Raw genomic sequence first — 18706 nt, 5'->3', positions numbered from 1 at the left:
GTCATTTATAGTTATTGTAGTGTTACTAAAATTAATCAGTATTCTTAACTGTTCTTAAAAATAGAAAGCATATAAATTCTTCAGACAAATGTATTTTATTGTTTTGGCAGCAAACAAATATACAACAGAAAATGTACAACAAAATCAAAGAAATCAGCAGATATCAATGTATTTTCTATTTTCAATTAAACAAAAAGTTTCAATTAATAAACAACACATGCAGCGTATATAACACAGGTGTCAAACATTTACATATCATCTGACACATTACTGAGGGCCACAGATCTGCACAGTTTAGCATTAACTCCAATTAAACACACCTGATCAAACTAATTGAGGCTTATTAGAAGTCTACAGGTAACGTTAAAGCAGGGTGGGAACTAAACTCTGCTGGCTGCAGCCCTTCGGGAACTGACATTTAAGCAACTGCCAACTATTATCACAATCACATATCCAATAAAAACAATATAAATTAATTAATTAACAAACTCCATCCAAAGCAAAAAATAAAAAATCTTTCAGCACTGATCCTCATGTTGTTCCAAACCTGTAGTATTAAAAACCAAAACAAATAACCTGATTTATGCAATTAGTTAAGAAACCCTTTATTCTAAAAATACCACTTTTACTTACTTCATTTGATCTTTTCCAGTCAACTTCATTGAGCCTCTGCAAAAATGTATGGAAGTGCTGTTTTAAGATTTTTTAAATTCACTTTTAAATGTATGTCGTTTATATACAGTATAATATTTACCTTTGAAAAAGCTCTAATGTGGCTCTAATTACTTGACTCCTGATTTACAAGGTTAAAATAATATATGGTTAAAAAATTAAAACAATTAAGTTTTTTTAAGTTTCAAATAATTAAAAACAATTAGCAAATCAAATGAACATACACACATCGTTACTCTAGATATGGTTAGAAACATGTTTGTCAAAAAATAGATGCACACATTAATTCTCAATAAATAGTTTAAAATAATTATAAAAACAAAAATAAAGTCGGCAACACAGAGAATCCAAAGAATCCAATCTTTATTATTATTTACTTTAAAAAGTTCAAGAAAACAAATGTTTCTATTGTCCTTTTGAATTCACAGTTAGAAACGCAGCTCTGAAAAATACTTAGCAACAAATTCACAACCTGGAACCTGACAGTAGAGGTTTGCTAATCCCTGTGATGATTCCTGTGCAGGGTTAGCTACCTAACTGAGGAGATTGGAATTTAATAGTTTTTATGTGTATAAAATCTGCTTATAAGCCAAAAGGACACATTACACTGTTAGCATCTATACATTATGGAAATAGGCAATATCTAATGAATAAATATACTTAAATGGAAGTAATGTAAGAAGTCATATGAGGAGAGGCTAACTAGCTAACAATGTAGCCTTCAAGTACACAGTTCAAGACAACAACAATATAACGTAATACACAGACTTACAAACCCCCAAAAACAATTGAACACATTTCACTTACTCATTGTAGATTATTATTTATGGCTTAAAACATCGGACTCTGCATCTGAACTGCTAAACAGAGAATGGAGCACTCAGAAGTAAACAAATCAAACACCTGCCTCCCTTAAAGGGCCAACATTTTCTAAAACTTTTTTCACATTTTTGTCTTTAGAATAAGACGGACATCCTGTGTATGTGTGTGTCAATGTCTAAATCATTGTTTTCTGCATTAAGATAAATGTACCCTTCTATATATAGCACAATAAAAGCATAAGAGTAGATGAGACAGTATTGGTTGAACATGTAATTTACCATTTATTATCTCAGTTACTTTAATGGCTAAAGTTAATTACTGTAATTTATTGTTTGCACTACACAATTTCATACAAATCCTGCTTCTTTTACAGTAAAATACTGTTTCCTCTTATTACAGCAAAACACTGGCTATTTTACAGTTATTTACTCCATAATCTACAGTAAGTGTTAACAGTGTAGTTTACCCAAAAATTAAAAATTACTACTGTTTACTCTCCCTTAAGTGGTTCCAAACCTTTATGATTTTCCTTTTTTTTTTGTTGTTGTTGTTGTTGTTAACCACAAAAGAAGATATTTGGAAGAAAGCTGAAAACTCATAACCACTGTCTTCCAAAGTAGGAAAATCCAAATCTTCCAACATTTTTCAAAATATCTTCTTTTGAGCTCAACAGAAGAAAGAACCTCATAAAGGTTTGAAACACGTAAGGGGTGAATAAAGGGTGATAGAATAACATTTTTTGAGTCAACTATCCCTTTAACATGCTTTTAAGCAAAGCTAAGTGGACAAACAGCAGAATAATGTGCAAGAAGCAATGCATTATACAAGTTTTGCAAAAATGTCACCAAAGATACACATTTTACACAATCCTGGTTCTCTGCAACTTTCTAGAAAGACTAAAACATTGGCTTTTGTGACTACCACATGTCTTTGTATTTTTAGACATGACCCTGTCAAACAGTATTTACGCTCATTCTACCAACTGGCAGATCAGAGCTTGTTCCTCTGAGACTAAGTACTTGAATCTCATGTTGTCCACAAAAAATCAAGACGTCTCATTCTGTGCCCCTCTGCCCACACATACAGTGGGCAAACAGCAGGATAAATCCTCAATGAAATCTATAGACAATTACAAGCAAGGTGTGAGGAGGTTCCTTCATTCAGAAATAATACTTAGCTATCCAAAGCTCTCAATGTATTTATACTTTTCTGCTATACATGTGTTTTCCAGCTGTTTGGATTTGTTCTGACAAACAGGCATATGCAACACAGACAGACATCAAATTTATGGCAGTAGCAGAGGGACTTGATCCTTTGTATTTTTTCTGGAGATTTGGGGATGGACCGGAAATAAAAACAACATCCAGGATCTTCAAAAAGAGATATCGCCTCCCAGACAAGTGCTGCTTTTTATTTTTTAAAGTCACACTGAAATCAAAATTTACTCTTCTTATTTTTATATTGACAGTTGAAATCAAAAATATTAGCCTCTCTTTGATTTTTTTTTCATTTTTAAATATTCCCCAAATGATGTTTAACAGAGCAGGGAAATTTTCACAGTATGTCTGATAATATTTTTTCTTCTGGAGAAAGTCTGATATGTTTTATTTCGGCTAGAACAAAAGCAATTTAGAAAAAAATAAAAATTTTAAGGTCAAAATTATTAGCCTCTTTAAGCTATATTTTTTTGTATAGTCTACAGAACAAACCATCGTTATACAATAACTTGCCTAATTACCCTATCCTGCCTAGTTAACCTAATTAACCTAGTTAAGCCTTTAAATGTCACTTTAAGCTGTATAGAAGTGTCTTGAGGAATATCTAGTCAAATATTCTTTACTGTCATCATGACAAAGATAAAATAAATCAGTTATAAGAAATGAGTTATTAAAACTATTTTTTTTAGAAATGTGTTGAAGAAATCTTCTCTCCAATAAACAGAAATTGGGGAAAAAATAAACAAGGGGGTTAATAATTCAGGGGGTTTAATAATTCTGACTTCAACTGTATATAGTAGTGCTTGTTATTAACGATGTATCTGTGCACTTTCTGTGCAAATTCATTTGCCCTCAGAATCTTTACTGAAAAATCACAACCTTGCCCCCTTGAAACAACTCTTCTTCCCATCTGATTACATGGAAAGTTTATTTGGGAGGGGATATCAGTTCATGTCTCGTTTCTGCTCTGCCCTCATCCTTTCATCAACACTTTTTTCGTTTACTTAGCAACACTTGTCTTCCTATAATCCAGTCAGTTAGGAACGTCACGAAAGAATTAAAATGAACAATCTTAACTTTGGTTTCATTGCAACTTTAACTTTTTTTCAAGTGTAGGCTACCATGGACAAACTAAATAGCTTTAAAGTCGGCATGAAAGTTAAGATTGTCCTTTTTTCCCCATATTGTTATGTAAAACAAATTTAAATGGTCTTGAAATTAGAGAAAGATGTAGAGTGGTGCATGATTTTGTCCTTCGGGCTTGTTAGAAGATAGGTGAAAATTGACAAATAGACAAAAGCATGGCAGAAAGGAGACACACGCTGATAGTCCCACCCTAAAGGAATTCCATGTGACCAGAAGTGAAAAAAAGTCATTTCGAGGCTGCTGCGAGTGTTTAACGTACTGCAATTTAAGAAAACACATGCAATTACAAAAAATGCCAGCAAATTAAGAAAAGATGACACTAATGCAAATTCTCACAACACAAACACATTTTTAAAAAATGTGCTGCATTTTCTCAAAACGCTAACAATTTACGTAAACGTGCTGCATTTTTTCACAATTCTTTTTAATAGCACAGAACACAATGGAAATGTTTCAAGAGGACCCTAAAACCTGACAGACCCGGCCATTTAGGTTATGCTTATTTAGGCTAAAAAAATTAAAAAGACAAGGGAATCAGGATTTAAAACAAACAAACAACCAGAAAACTCACCTTTCAAAGATCACAGACAACTTCACTGAGCAATAGTCACGGCACAGCAGTGTTCGTCAGGTTTTAGGGTCCCCTTGAAACATTTCCATCGTGTTCTGATGTTTTTGTAAGTGTTGTGAGAAAATGCAGCATGTTTTTTAAAAATGTGTTTGTGTTGTGAGGATTTGCAGCACGTGTGCTGTCAAACGGATGAAGATCTTTTCTTAATTTGCTGGCGTTTTTTGTAATTGCATGTGTTTTCTTAAATTGCAGCATGTTAAACTCTCTCTGCCACCATAGAGGAGAGAAGGAATTTGATTAAAGATTATTAGAGTAAATTATTGCTTACAAAATAATGCAATTTTTACAAAATAATGAAGTTCATAGACACATCATTTATAACAAGCACTACTACATATTAAAATAAGAAGAGGAATTTCATGCCAACTTTAGCTCAAATAGTAAACAATTATATAAAGTTTTGCTGAAATAGTGTTTGTGTTCACTGACATCATTTACATTATATTTATCTATTTTACAGGTACAATGTGACAGTCAGAGTATCTGATGGTGTTAAGTCCATCAGGTCAGATGTTTATGCTGTGGTGATTCAGAGATCTGTGCAGCCCAACAGACTCTTGTACAGTCCTTCAGTTTTGTCCAACAGCTCCGTTAAATTCACCTGCCGTGTGAGCTCGGGAACGGACGTCTCATATGTCTGGAATTTTGGAGATGGAACAAAACGAAATGGATCAAGCACTGAGCATCATGTATTTTACAGGTAGCAATGTCATAATAAAGGGTTCTTAAAATGTTTAGAAATATTTAGTAATGATTTATAATAATGTTTATAAAGCAGTTTTTCTTGCTCACCAAGTCATGTTTAATTAAATAAATGCTGAATGTTATAAAGGAGATGAAAATTTACTTACTGTTTCCTCTCCCTCAAGCGGTTCCGAATCTTTTTGAGTTCCTTTCTTCTGTTGAACACAAACATAATATTTTGAAGAAAGCTGTAACCATTGACATCAATAGTAGGGAAAAACAAATCCTATGGAAGTCAATGGTTACAGGTTTCCAGCTTTCTTCAAAATATCTTCTTTTGTGTTTAACAGAAGAAACTCAAACAGGTTTTATAACAAATAAAGAAAAAGTAAATGACAGATTTATTTTTATTAATGCTAAATCATATAAACACATTGGTTTCCACAAAAATATGCAGAAAATTTTACATCGATAAAACTTCCTCAGTGCATAAATCAATTCTATATCTCCTACCATTTTTTAAAAAATTACTGGTGATATTGATCATCCTTTGTCATCATTATCTTCACCCTCCATTAGCCAGTGTTCATTTGCTAAAATCATTCATTAAATTATTTCCATTTAAATACTAGACAGATTTAATTTCTGCAATAAAAATGATTATTAATGATTGAACGTCAGTAATAATCGATCATAATAGAGAAATAAAGCATCATATTAGAATATCTTTTGAGGGTCACGTGACACTGAAGACTGCATAAAATTCAGTTTTGACAGGAATAAGTACACTTTAAATATATATTTATCTAGAAAACTGTTATTTTAATCTAGGAATAATATTTCATAGGTTGGTGTAAAAGTCTGATTTTATTGATTTTCAAAAAGTAAATAAACGGAGAAGGGACTCACGTTTAAGCAAAATACGAATGTCCTAATGTTTTATTGGTATGGTACTGTTTGATAGTTTTGACACTTCAATTTTATCTGTGCATTTTTTTCTTTATAGCACTGGAGAGTATATAATACAGGTTATTATGTCCAACCTGGTGAGCTCAACCTCTTTAACAGGACACATCTTTGTTGTTGAAGAATTATGTCAGCCTCCGCCAGTGAAAAATATGGGCCCACACAAAATACAGGTCTGTCTGTCTGTCTGTCTGTCTGTCTGTCTGTCTGTCTGTCTGTCTGTCTGTCTGTCTGTCTAGAAATGTAATGGTATGAAAATTTCTTATTGCAATTATTGTGATCATACTTATCATGGTTATCAGTATTATGGTTTTGTTAAAATGAACTAAAATGTTCAAAACTAAATTTGCACTAAAAGCATTCATGTTGTTTTGTACAAACAACAAATAACATTGACAGCTTTATGCAGTTTTCTGATCAAAAACATTAACATGGATCCCTGAATTTTGGATTTGTTTTCTAATTTTTGTATTATTTTGTGTATATGTTTTGTGCTTTTAAAGTTATTTGATTTTCTTATTCAAGGTATTGTTCTTTCTTTCTTTCTTTCTTTTTATCTTTCTTTCTTTCCTTCCTCCCTCCCTCCCTCCCTCCCTCCCTCCCTCCCTCCCTCCCTCCCTCCCTCCTTCTTTCTTTCTTCTTTCTTTCTTTCTTTCTTTCTTTCTTTCTTTCTTTCTTTCTTTCTTTCTTTCTTTCTTTCTTTCTTTCTTTCTTTCTTTCTTTCTTTCTTTCTTTCTTTCTTTCTTTCTTTCTTTCAGGTGTGGCGTTCTCAACCTGTCCATCTTGCTGTGACATTTGAGGCCCAGATTGAGTGTAATGTGTCCAGAGGTCTGCTGTATAGATGGACTATATATGACATGAGTGGTCAAAAACTGCTCCTCTCGCACATAGACACAGGACGGCAGTATATTGATCTTCCAAAATACCTCCTTCATTATGGAACATTTAAAGCCATAGCAAAGGTAAGGGCCTTTTTTCACTTGACTCAAATGATGTGCTAAGTATGTTTTGTAAGGGCGACATGGGGCTCAGTGGTTAGCACTGTCAGCAAGAAGATCGCTGACTCGAGTATCAGCTGGGCCACTTCGTGTGGGTTTCCTTTGGGTGCTCTGGTTTCTCCCACAGTCCAAAGACATGCCCTATAGGTGAATTGAATAAACTAAATTGGCTGTAGTGTATGTGTGTGAATGAGTGTGTATGGATGTTTATCAGTACTGGGTTGCAGCTGGAAGGGCATCTGCTGTGTAAAACATATGTTTGGATAAGTTCATTTCACTGTGATGACGCCTTATGAACAAAGGGACTAGGCCAAAGGAAAATGAATAAATAAATGAATGTGTTTTGCAAATGATAAAATATACGTAAAATGCTAATATTACTTTATAAAAGCAATTTCTTATTCTTTTTTTCAAACTGTGAATGTTTTGTACATTCATGTAATTGATCATGTGTAGTTTTCTGCTTTTTCCTATCAATTGTTTACCTCATTTTAATCATAATGAAAAAATATTGCACTGGTGCTCTGTTTTGATGTTCTTAACATCATGAGATGCCCAAACTAGGGCGCGTTGGCCAGAGTTGGCCCATGGTAACCTTTGATTTAGCCTGCCATCCCATCTTAGAGAGAGAATGATAGGGATGGTTTAAAGATTGTCATTTCAAATTAAATTTGAACTTTTATTTGTTTGTTGTATTGTTAAGCTACAAAAAGCTAACTGAAATTAAATGTTTCAATTTAAAAGGTGTTATTTAATCAGATTTAATTTAAAAGGTACATACTGTCACCTGACGGATAGAGGCAAAGGCAGATTCTGCTTGACTAGTGTATTCAGCATTGAACTTCACTGTGTTTATGATTGTATTGCAATAAGTTATAATTAAAAAAGTTATAATGCATTCGTTAACACAATTCAAAATAATGTTTTCTGTTTATTTTTAAATATTCTAACATTAATTAGAAAATTACTCATGGCAAATTTAATGTAAAATAGTTTGGTATATTTATCTTCGGCCCACAGCTTTTAATGACATTTGGTTTTTGGCCCTTCCTACGAAAAATTCTTTATGTGTTTTTGTAGACAGAACAAGTTTGTGTGTGTGTGTGTTCCTGTATTAATTATATGTATTATGTATTAATATAAATTAAAAGGGCGTCACGGTGGCGCAGTGGATAGCATGATCACCTCTCAGCAAGAAGGTCACTGGTTCGAGTCCCGACTGGGTCGGTTAGCATTTCTGAGTTTGCATGTTCTCCCTGTGTTGGCATGGGTTTCCTCCAGATGCTCCGGTTTCCCCCACAGTCCAAAGACATGCGCTATAGGTGAATTGAATAAACTAAATTGGCTGTAGTGAATGTAAGAGTGTATGGGTGTTTCCCAGTGTTGGGTTGCAGCTGGAAGGGCATCCGCTGTGTAAAACATATGCTGGATAAGTTAACGGATCATTCTGCTGTGGCGACCCCCGATTAATAAAGGGACTAAGCTGAATAAAGAAGATGAATTAATGAATATAAATTTAAATTTGAGTTAAATAAATATTAAATAATATAAATAAAATAAATAGAAAATGTATGTACAATCTCCAAATATTTCAGTTTAAATCCTTAGAATAGTTTAAAAATGTATTCTTCTGATGGCAAAATGAGTATTTAGTATCATTCTTCTTCATATTATAATTGTTATTATTGTTATTACTATAAAAAATTACACTGCTTAATACTTTTTGTGAGAGCTGTAATACTTTTTTATAGTATTTTCTGATTAATAAAAACATTGAATATATGCAATATATTTTGCTGCTCAACATAACTACCTGCTTTTATGTTTTCCAGCCTAAGAGCTCTAGATTTAAATGAATTTTATTTGATTGGAAAAATACTAACTAACAGCTGTTTTCACCACAAAGGTCCAGGTATCCGGAAATGTGGTTTACAGCAACTACAGTGTTTTAGTAGAAGTGGTGCACCGTCATCCTGTCAGTATCATCAGCGGAGCCACAAATATATTCATCAATCATCGGATCGGCATCAACGTCACTCTTGATGGATGGAAATCACATGACCCTGATTACCCCAATAATACTCTGAGGTTTGTGTCAGTGTTTATTTATTCCATTCAGTCGTTTTTTGTTTAATCACATCACAATAAGGTGCTCAATTTTGTTTGTTGTAGTTATAGCTGGTCCTGCAGGCCAGTAAACACACAGAAGAGCAGCTGTTTTAACAGGAACATCATGAGCACTGCAGCATTGCTTACATTTCCAGCTCTCGCCTTGAAACCTGAGTTTGACCTGCTAAAGTTCACTCTGACCGTATACAGTGGCAATCGATCATCCTCATCCGAGATGTTCATCACTGTAACATCAAAACATGTCAGGTGGGACTGAACTGTGTCAATTAAAATACATGATTGTGAAGTTACATATTATGCAGAGAAAACAGTAAAGTACAGTTAAAGATCAAAACAGAAACATAAGTGATATTACATATTTAAAGTTGAAGTCAGTATTATTAGCCCTCCTGAATTATAACCCCCCCATTGTATAATTTTTTCCCCAATTTCTGTTTAACGGAAAGATTTTTTTAATCACATTTCCAAACATAATAGTTTTAATAACTCATTTCTAATAATATATTTCTTTAGTCTTGGTCATGATGACAGTAAATAACATTTTACTAGATATTTTTTAAGATACTAGTATTCAGCATAAAGTGCCATTTAAAGGCTTAACTAGGTTGATTAGGCAAGTTAGTGTAATTTGGCAAATCATTGTATAGCATCGAAGACAATCGAAAACAAATATTGCTTAAAAAATTAAAAATTGCTTTTATTTGGAAAATATTTAAAAAACTAAAAATTCACAGGAGGGCTAAAAATTTTGACTTCAAGTGTATGTACATTTGATGTCAGAATTATTAGCCCCCCTAAATTATTAGCCCCCCTGTTTATTTTTCCCCAATTTCTGTTTAACACAGAGAAGATTTTTTCAACACATTTCTAAACATAATAGTTTTAATAACTCATTTCTAATAATGACAGTAAAAAATATTTGACTAGATATTTTTCAAGACACTTCTATACAGCTTGAAGTGACATTTAAAGGTTAATTAGGTTAACTGGGCAGGTTAGGGTAATTAGGCAGGTTATTGAATAAAGATGGTTTGTTCTATAGCTAAGGGGCTAATAATTTTGACCATAAAATGTTTTTTTTTTTATTATTTAAAACTGTTTTTATTCTATCTGAAATAAAACAAATAAGACTTTCTCTTGAAGAAAAAATACGATCAGGAATACTATGAAAATTTCCTTGCTCTGTTAAACATCATTTGGAAAAAAAAATGTAAAAGGAAAAAAATCAAAGGGGGCTAATAATCTGTACTTCAACTGTATATATGCATATAATTAATCCTGGACTTCACAAATTGTTTTATTTTGCAGGGATATACTTTTAGTAAAAAAAAAATAAAGCACATTAGAATTAGTTAAAATTTTTGGCTTTTCTTTTATGCTAAACATCTTTAGAATATTAAGTAAAGATCATATTCTGTGCATATATTTTGTAAATTTCCAATTACAATTATATTTGATATAGTTATATCAGAACTTAATTTGTGATTAGTAATATGCATTACTAAGTACTTAATTTAGACCAAAGATGCCCAAAGTAGGACCCGTGGGCAAAAGTTGGCCCAATGTAACCTTTGATTTTGCCCACCATCCCATCTGCGAGGAGGGTGAGTATGATCGAGAGGGTTGGGATGAATGCCTTTAACACAGATCGTCATTTTCTAATTTGACATATCCTTTTTTTGTTTGTTTTATTGCTGAGCTACAAAAAAGCAAAATGAAATTAAATGATTGAATAAAATTTTTGAAAATGTAAATACTGTCACTCAACAGATAGAGGAAGACATCAGCAAGCAAATCAAAGCACTGGATACTGAAATATTTTCATTATATTACTGTATCAGTTATTATATAGCAGTGTTCTTAGTAATTTTTTTAAACATTATTAAATAAATTAGGAAATTACCCTTTGGCACACTAGCCTCAGTCAAGTTTGGTTTTTGGCACCCCTGATTTAGATCATTTTAAAGGAGAATTTTTCAATGTTAAATTGATTTGAACCCTCAGATTCCAGAATTCCAAATCGTTGCATTTCGCAGGTTTTTTATTTTTACTTCAGATTTTTGTCATTTATTTCTTTTTTGCTGTCCTTATATTGGTTTAGATTTAGTTTAAAATAAAATTAATTAAAAGTGAAACAATTTCCCTGCAGGTAGCTGAAACAATGTATGTGTTTATTTGTTTTTATTTATATATATATATATTTTCTCAACAGCAACATTCATATGTCTTGTAAAGATTGCCAGGAAAATTCAGTAAACTGGAATGAGCCATTTTCTGTCTCTGCTTTCTGTGAGGATTGTGACTGCAACACAAAAAATGTGACCTATCGCTGGAAACTTCACCTGGTCAATGCCTCAAGCAGAGCTGCTGCAGAAGGTACATTGGCCAGCTTAAGAGTCTATTAGATTTCTCAGAAAACCGTTTCACTTTAAAAACAATACTTTTTACATGAGAATAAAATGTTTAGGATCAATTGAATGAGAGTAAATGGTCAGGTTCTTTTTATATTTCAGAAAAAAAAATCTCTTTAAGATTTTTAAAATAAAAAAAATCAGCAATATGTATCATCCATTTTTACTTTAAAATTGTATCAAACTCTTAATTTGTACTCATTTTTGCCAGGCACTGTATATTGTAATAAAAACACCTCAGATTTAAGACTGTTGACTTTGTGTTTCACTGCTCTTTCTCTTTCTCAGTTCCGTTCTGCAGTACTATGGATCTTGGTTTACCTTTCAGAATGGAGGAGAGCTTACATTTCTCCAGGCCTGCAGTGACACCCAACACTCCAGCACTTCTGACTGAGACCTCTATTCCTGGATCTCTGGCTCCTTATCTTTTATCTGATCTCATTGACCTGACAGCCCCAGTTACACTAGATTCTCTGCCTTTAGTGAAACACCCTGATGTTCACAATCCCCACTCAAACACAAACCACCATGCAGTGTTTCCAGCTGTCATGCATTCACAGCCAGGCCTCCTCTCATCCTTCCCTGGGGAAACAGTGTTGTCTGAGGGTCACCGGGAGTCTTTATCAGCCTCTGATAGGGTGTCAGTGACAGATTTCATGTCAGGTAAAAGTAACCAGTCATAAGTCAGAATCATGTAAAATAATTAGTTAAAAAAATGTGTTAATATTTAAAGGGAGAATTCACCCAAAACTGAGGATCTACTCTCTTATTACTCCAACATTTTTTCTGTTGCACAAAAAAACTATATTTTGAAGAATGTTAGAAACCAGTAATCATTGACTTCCTTAGTAGGAAAAACAAATACTAAAATCAATGCTTACAAAAATAACTTCTATCGTGTTGAACAGAAAGAATAAACTGGTGACAAGTGGTGAGTAAATTATGACAAAATATTCAGTTTAAATTGTGTACCATATTATAACAAAGTGTTTGTCTTTATGGTTTAATTATTGCAATATTCTGCTAGCTTTGTACAGCACTATATCACGATCCGTTAGGATAAAATGACATTAGACGCCCCCTGGTGGTCAATCGCTTAACACAATCAGGGTTTAACTGTCGTTTTCACATCAGAATAAGCTCTTCTAATATCAAAAGCAGAGAAAAACGAAACAAATGTTTATGTATTTAGTTGTGTATGTACGTTATGTCGATGAGAGCTTTGTGCCAGTCAAATAGTAATGTTAATAATGCCAGTAATAATACATTATAATGAACACAGCATGGTTAGTATGATCCCTATTGTTGTTTTTGTCAATTAAATTAGTTAGTTTTTATATTTCTATTTACATATTCTGCTTTCATTTGACTTTTACTTATGATTTTTAGTATTCTTTCTTTATTTCTTTATTATTATTATTTGGGCATGATTCATGTGTTTTCTCACTGCCTAATGACTATTGAAGCAAAAATAATAATAACAATATTAAAGTAAATAAAACAGGTATATGTATATGCCTTTCTAATTATTATTATTATTATTATTATTATTATTATTATTATTATTATTATTATTATTATTATTATTATAAAACAACAAATAATTAAACACTAACGTTGTTTCTACATTTTCAGATTTGCATACTGAGAACAAGCTTTACACAGATAATTCTGAGTCATTATCAGGTATCATCTCTCTGATCCAAGTATTTCATTCTCAAGTTAACAAAACTCTAGAATTTTATCTTTGCGAACTATACAGAATGATATAATCCCTTATATGAGATTTTTGGTTGTGTTTAGAGTATGATTATTATAATTTTGGAATTGAAGAGGCTGACCCAGGTATCCCAGTCGGCAGACCTACAGGTACACATTTTTATGATCTCCATAAAAAATGTAAATAATGAACCGACTGCTAGTTTTTAAATACGTAATATATATAAAAAAAAAATGTTACTTAAGGGAGCAATTCGGTGGGATTTAGCTGGAATGAAGGATCATTCCCTGACTCTTTTGACAATGAGGGCGAAAATCTGATGGATCCAAACATGCTGGCAGTTTCTGAAAAGACCCTTCTGGATCTGGACAAACAACTCATTCATCCATCTGTGTTTGAGTCTTACACCCTGACAGGTATATGCGAGTATTCACAGTTCATACCTCTGTTTTTACATGTGAATTTTAAAATTTACCTTGTGTTGTCTTTTTCCTATAGGATTGTCTTCTTCAGTTGTTGCATTTAAACCCTTCATGCTTAAACCAAAGAGTCTGTATCTGCTGGAAGTGTTTGCAAGTGAGTCTTTCATCTTGTTTTTTATACTCATGTTCAAGATTTATATTATAGACGCAAATGAAATGAACAAGCGAAGAGTTTAGATGCAAAAATCTCTAAATGCCATTTGATATTTTTCTCTAACTCTTGTGTGTAGGCTCAGAAATGTTACTTTTATAGTGATGAATAAGTTCTTTTCATTGCCTTTAAAGTGAAATACTTGAACATAAACATAGGAGGCTGAGAAAAATGCTCATTTTAGAAGAAAATTATGGCATTTAGAGTTTTTTTGCATCTGAACTCTTCAAATAAATAATGTACTTTTCACAATTAAGGCAATATACTGTTGGTAAAATCACGTTGAGATGTTGTGCTTTTTGGCCCTTCATAAAAAGATTTTAAAAATTCAATTTAATTTAAGGAAAATATCTAAAAATGCACATTTAATTTTGCTTTATCAATTTGTATCTGTAGATTTTCTAAATTCCTTAATTACAATTTCCTAATTTTTTTTTATTGGCACCGAGTCATACATTTCCACTTCAGCCCAACTTACATACTTCCAGAATTTACAGATTTATTTACATCTATATTCTGAATGTTTTTGCAGAGGGGTATGTTCATACATTATTTGGCAAATCATTATCATTGTGACAAATATTATGAGTATTTTTTTTCTGGCTGTTTGCAGTATTTTCTGAATTATATTGATAAAAAAGATTCCCAAAATTTTCCTCTTTGACTCTCAAATCCTTTGACTCAAACATGTCAAAAATAAATATAAACAATAGTTTTGAACTGTAAGACTTCATCCAGCGTTCACATCAGTGCTTATGTAATGAAATTAAGACTCATTTGCTTATTTATACAAAACAGTTTAGAAAACTTGTAGTACAAAAAATGTGATTCTTAATGTAGTCAGTCAAGCGGGGAAGTGTGCTGATATTATTGTTTTTGTATTTTACTGCTTCAACTGCAGTGTTAAAGTAGAGTCAATTATGGTTTATATCTCACTTTACACTGCTGATAATTTACCAGGAGTATTAATATGCTATTAAGATTTCACACTGAAACCCTGGGCTAATGTTGTTTTCATATGGCGTTGCCAGCCTCATATTAAATCTGGTGCTTCAAATATCGCTATATATCCTGACTGTCTAGTTTTTTATTCCCCTAAATGACCATTCGGATTAAAAGGCAAAAATCAAATGGTTTCCATCCTAATTGTCATTTTCCTCCCTCTCGAATGCTAAAAGTGTTTGCATTTCTCCTTCTTTTTTTGTCCTCTTTGTCAGGTTGTGAGCAGCGTCTGCGAGGGAAAAGCCAGCTGTTCTTCCACACACAAGCTGTTCCTGAGGGAATGAACTGCCAAGTGCAGCCCAACACCGGCAATGAAATCCACACACATTTCAGCATCTTCTGCTCCTCTGGAAAAGAGGTCTGCATTGTACTGCTTTTAGCATATTCGTTTTGTTTACCATTTTCAAGAATGGTGCAATATTTGATCCTCATAACCTGCAAGAATTACTGTGAGTTTAATAAGGCAATTACACGTTGTTTTGACGCTCTCCTGATGCAATTAATGAATTATTATAAATTTTTTTTAATGGTGGTACATTTTATTTGGTGTTAAATAAAAAAAAATTAATGATTGTTAAATTAGCTATAAAGTTATATCAGTTTAAGAAAAATATATAACCAAATTCTAGTACAGATTTTTTTATGTTTATAAACATGATTATGTAAATTAAGTTTATTGATAAACCATTGCAGCATGGTAAATTCATTGTTTTTTCTGTAAATTAAGCTGAAAGTGACACCTTATTAAGGTAAAATAATTATTAAATATTAAATTATTAAATAATTAAATATTATTATTATTAATTGATAATTATAAGGAATCTATTATATTTGAAGTTGCAACAGGGAATGCAACAATCATTTACTGTTTCTGAATGCATTATGATCTGACTTGGATGTATTTGTGATTGTGTGATCAGGATCTCTTGTATGAGTACAGCTACAGTTTGGGAAACACTAAGAGGAAACTCCTTTACGAAGGCAGAGACTTTCAACACTACTTTAGTCTGCCTAGTGGAGATCCGAATGATGATTACAAAGGTTGAGTTAAATTCTGGAAAATTTTCTACTTAATCATTTCGAAACTCTTTCGATGTGTTACTTACTATTTTGTTTTCCAGCAGGAACCTTAATGGTTGTAAATGAAAGGAATCAAAACTGCAAATCGATCTGTTGTCAAAACCTTGACATTGATTTATCATGCATACATCTATGCCCATTAGACCACCAAAATAACAATGCAAAAAGTATTATGATATTAGAAGCTTTATTTATCTGAAAGCTTTAATTACAAATGATAATTCAGGCCAAGGCGACGCAGTGGCGCAGTAAGTAGTGCTGTCGCCACACAGCAAGAACGTCGCTGGGTCAGTTGGCTTTTCTGTGTGGAGTTTGCATGTTCTCCCCGTGTTCGTGTGGGGGCCTCACGGGTGAATTAGGTAGGCTAAATTGTGCATAGTGGACCTTTTTTCAGTTATTCGCCTCATTTTCTATTTAATTATGAGACTTAAATACAGCATTTTAGTGACATTTTAAGCACTATTTTTTAGCTAAATTAGCTTGTCGGATAATCATCATAAACACACTTTTTGATATACCAAAAATATTTCCTAAAGATTTAGAATAAAGAAATGTAAAACAATATTTTTACAAATTAATGATATCATTAATTATTATAAAAAAATATGAATCGGTTTAAAAAGTTTTAAATGATAAACTGTGCCCCACTGTGTCATTTATTAGGCATGTTAAATGATTATTGTTAAATAACAAACTAACCAGCAGATTCAATTTTCCTCAGTCTGAATTTTGCTCTTTCAATAAAAATAAACAACAACAGCAACAACAACAACAATAATAATAATAATAATAATAATAATAATAATAATAATAATAATAATAATAATAATAATAATAATAATAATAATAATGTAGAGCTTCACAATTTTCTAGCCTCTCTTTTAAAAAAACTACATTTGAAAATACATGAATAACAACAATAGCCAAATAGTATTCAACAGAATTTTAATATAGTCCGCTTTTGGTGCTTCACACCTTTTTATTGCTCATTTTTTTGTTTCAAGAATAAGGTCCAAGATTTAGAATAAAAGTTACTTGTAAAATGTTTTCTCTATTTAAAAACAATACAGTAGAGAAAGATGGCGTCGCTTATGGCAGATTGTATGTTTTCTTGCTCAGCTGAATGTTCGACTCATGAAACATATTGGTTAGCATTGGCCAAAACTGATTAGCTGAAGTCACACCGAAGCAACAGCCAACAGAGGATTCTGCTTGGCCTTAAAGCCTTTTGATGTTTTTTTTACTATTTATGATGTCAAAATAAGACAAATGAGCTCATGTTTAGGACAAATTGTGGACCTTTGTCAGTGAGGGGTAGGTCTTCCGAATCACCCGAACAACCCCCTCCCAACCCTTCCTACAGACTGAAATTATACATTGGATTTTATACCCCTACAATGCATGTAAACAAATTTGATATCAAATTGACATCTAACAATGACATCAAAAACATGTCAAAATGGGTTACAGGACAGTACTGATTTTTGACATGTTTTTTGATGCAAATTAATCAATTTAATGTCATCAAGGTAGTCAATCAACATCAAACCGATTTGCACTTTTTACTTGTTTTTTGACATGTGTTTTGATGGATTTTGACATTTAGGTGCCTACTGGGTCATAATTATTTGTGAAATTTACTGAGCAAATTCTGAGTTCTTTTACATCTAACCCCACTCTCTGAAATCTTTTTTTTTGTTGTTGTTTACACAGTTAACGTCTATATTGAAATAAAGAACCGATTTGGATCAGCGACCAAACCATGTCCTGTGACAGTAACTGTTTTTCCCAGCTTTCAGAGAAACTCATCATCTCAGCCCAACCCGGATCAAGAACTGTATGGAATTATGCAATACAATAAATCTAACATATGTATTTGATGAATTAGAGTTTCAGTTGATCTTAAATCCTTCCAGGTACCTGTATGGAGTTGGTAACCTGACTAGTCTGAGGAAGACAGGGAGTAATCGAGACATCATCAACTACATCTTTATTTTGACAAAAGTGTTGAACCGCTTGAGTCTGGACCGAGAGTCGTCTATGGAGTTTCTGATGCTCACACGCTCCGCACTCATTTCAGCAGTCTGTCAACTCTCTATCACTCACAAGGTCCTTACTGCTGCTGTCAAAGCTATATTATTTCATTTTTTTTTCAATTCTGTAATTGAGATTTCCAAATAAAGCAATGTTTTAAATAATGTTTAATACTTTTCTTGATTTTTGCTTTAGGATATTTCATATGAAATTATTTACAGGCTTAGTGACTTGATAAACATCACAAGCCAAGTGAGTATAACTCAAAGAATATTATTGATTTATTTATAAGGTTTTGTAATGGTTTTATAAGATTTGCTAATTATTCTGTCTTTTTTAGCTGACATTTTACAGTGTCAAACAAGTAATCCAGCATGTTCATAAAATCTCGTCTGTCTTAAATGGATCTGAGCCTCCAGCTGACCATGTTAATGCTCTGGTGTCCCTTTTGTCTGGTGTGCTGGAGGCACCAGTTCTCTTCTCAAAACCAGGACACCAACTCATAAATAAAGCTCTTCACACCATCACTGATTTAATACTGGTAAGTCAAGCATCCTTAT

At 32.6% G+C, this 18706-nt stretch overlaps 1 protein-coding gene across 1 annotated transcript in view; it reads left to right on the top strand.

Moving 5' to 3' along the window:
• Positions 1 to 2438: 2438 nt before the first annotated feature.
• The window catches only part of LOC130218078 (polycystic kidney disease 1 like 1), a 42675-nt gene continuing 26407 nt past the window's right edge, over positions 2439 to 18706 (top strand). Inside the window, exons 1-19 of the mRNA XM_056450110.1 lie at positions 2439 to 2634; positions 2726 to 2894; positions 4949 to 5188; positions 6179 to 6311; positions 6897 to 7100; positions 9043 to 9224; positions 9309 to 9512; positions 10785 to 10870; positions 11502 to 11642; positions 11966 to 12340; positions 13481 to 13546; positions 13643 to 13813; positions 13896 to 13973; positions 15248 to 15390; positions 15953 to 16073; positions 17826 to 17949; positions 18029 to 18221; positions 18342 to 18398; positions 18487 to 18687. Coding sequence (XP_056306085.1) covers positions 2439 to 2634; positions 2726 to 2894; positions 4949 to 5188; positions 6179 to 6311; positions 6897 to 7100; positions 9043 to 9224; positions 9309 to 9512; positions 10785 to 10870; positions 11502 to 11642; positions 11966 to 12340; positions 13481 to 13546; positions 13643 to 13813; positions 13896 to 13973; positions 15248 to 15390; positions 15953 to 16073; positions 17826 to 17949; positions 18029 to 18221; positions 18342 to 18398; positions 18487 to 18687 — 3084 coding nt within the window. The remainder of the gene's footprint in view (positions 2635 to 2725; positions 2895 to 4948; positions 5189 to 6178; positions 6312 to 6896; positions 7101 to 9042; positions 9225 to 9308; positions 9513 to 10784; positions 10871 to 11501; positions 11643 to 11965; positions 12341 to 13480; positions 13547 to 13642; positions 13814 to 13895; positions 13974 to 15247; positions 15391 to 15952; positions 16074 to 17825; positions 17950 to 18028; positions 18222 to 18341; positions 18399 to 18486; positions 18688 to 18706) is intronic.

Source organism: Danio aesculapii, chromosome 24 (genome assembly GCF_903798145.1).
Source record: "Danio aesculapii chromosome 24, fDanAes4.1, whole genome shotgun sequence".
Classification (NCBI taxonomy): domain Eukaryota; kingdom Metazoa; phylum Chordata; class Actinopteri; order Cypriniformes; family Danionidae; genus Danio; species Danio aesculapii.
This window is presented reverse-complemented; position numbering and strand designations above follow the sequence as displayed.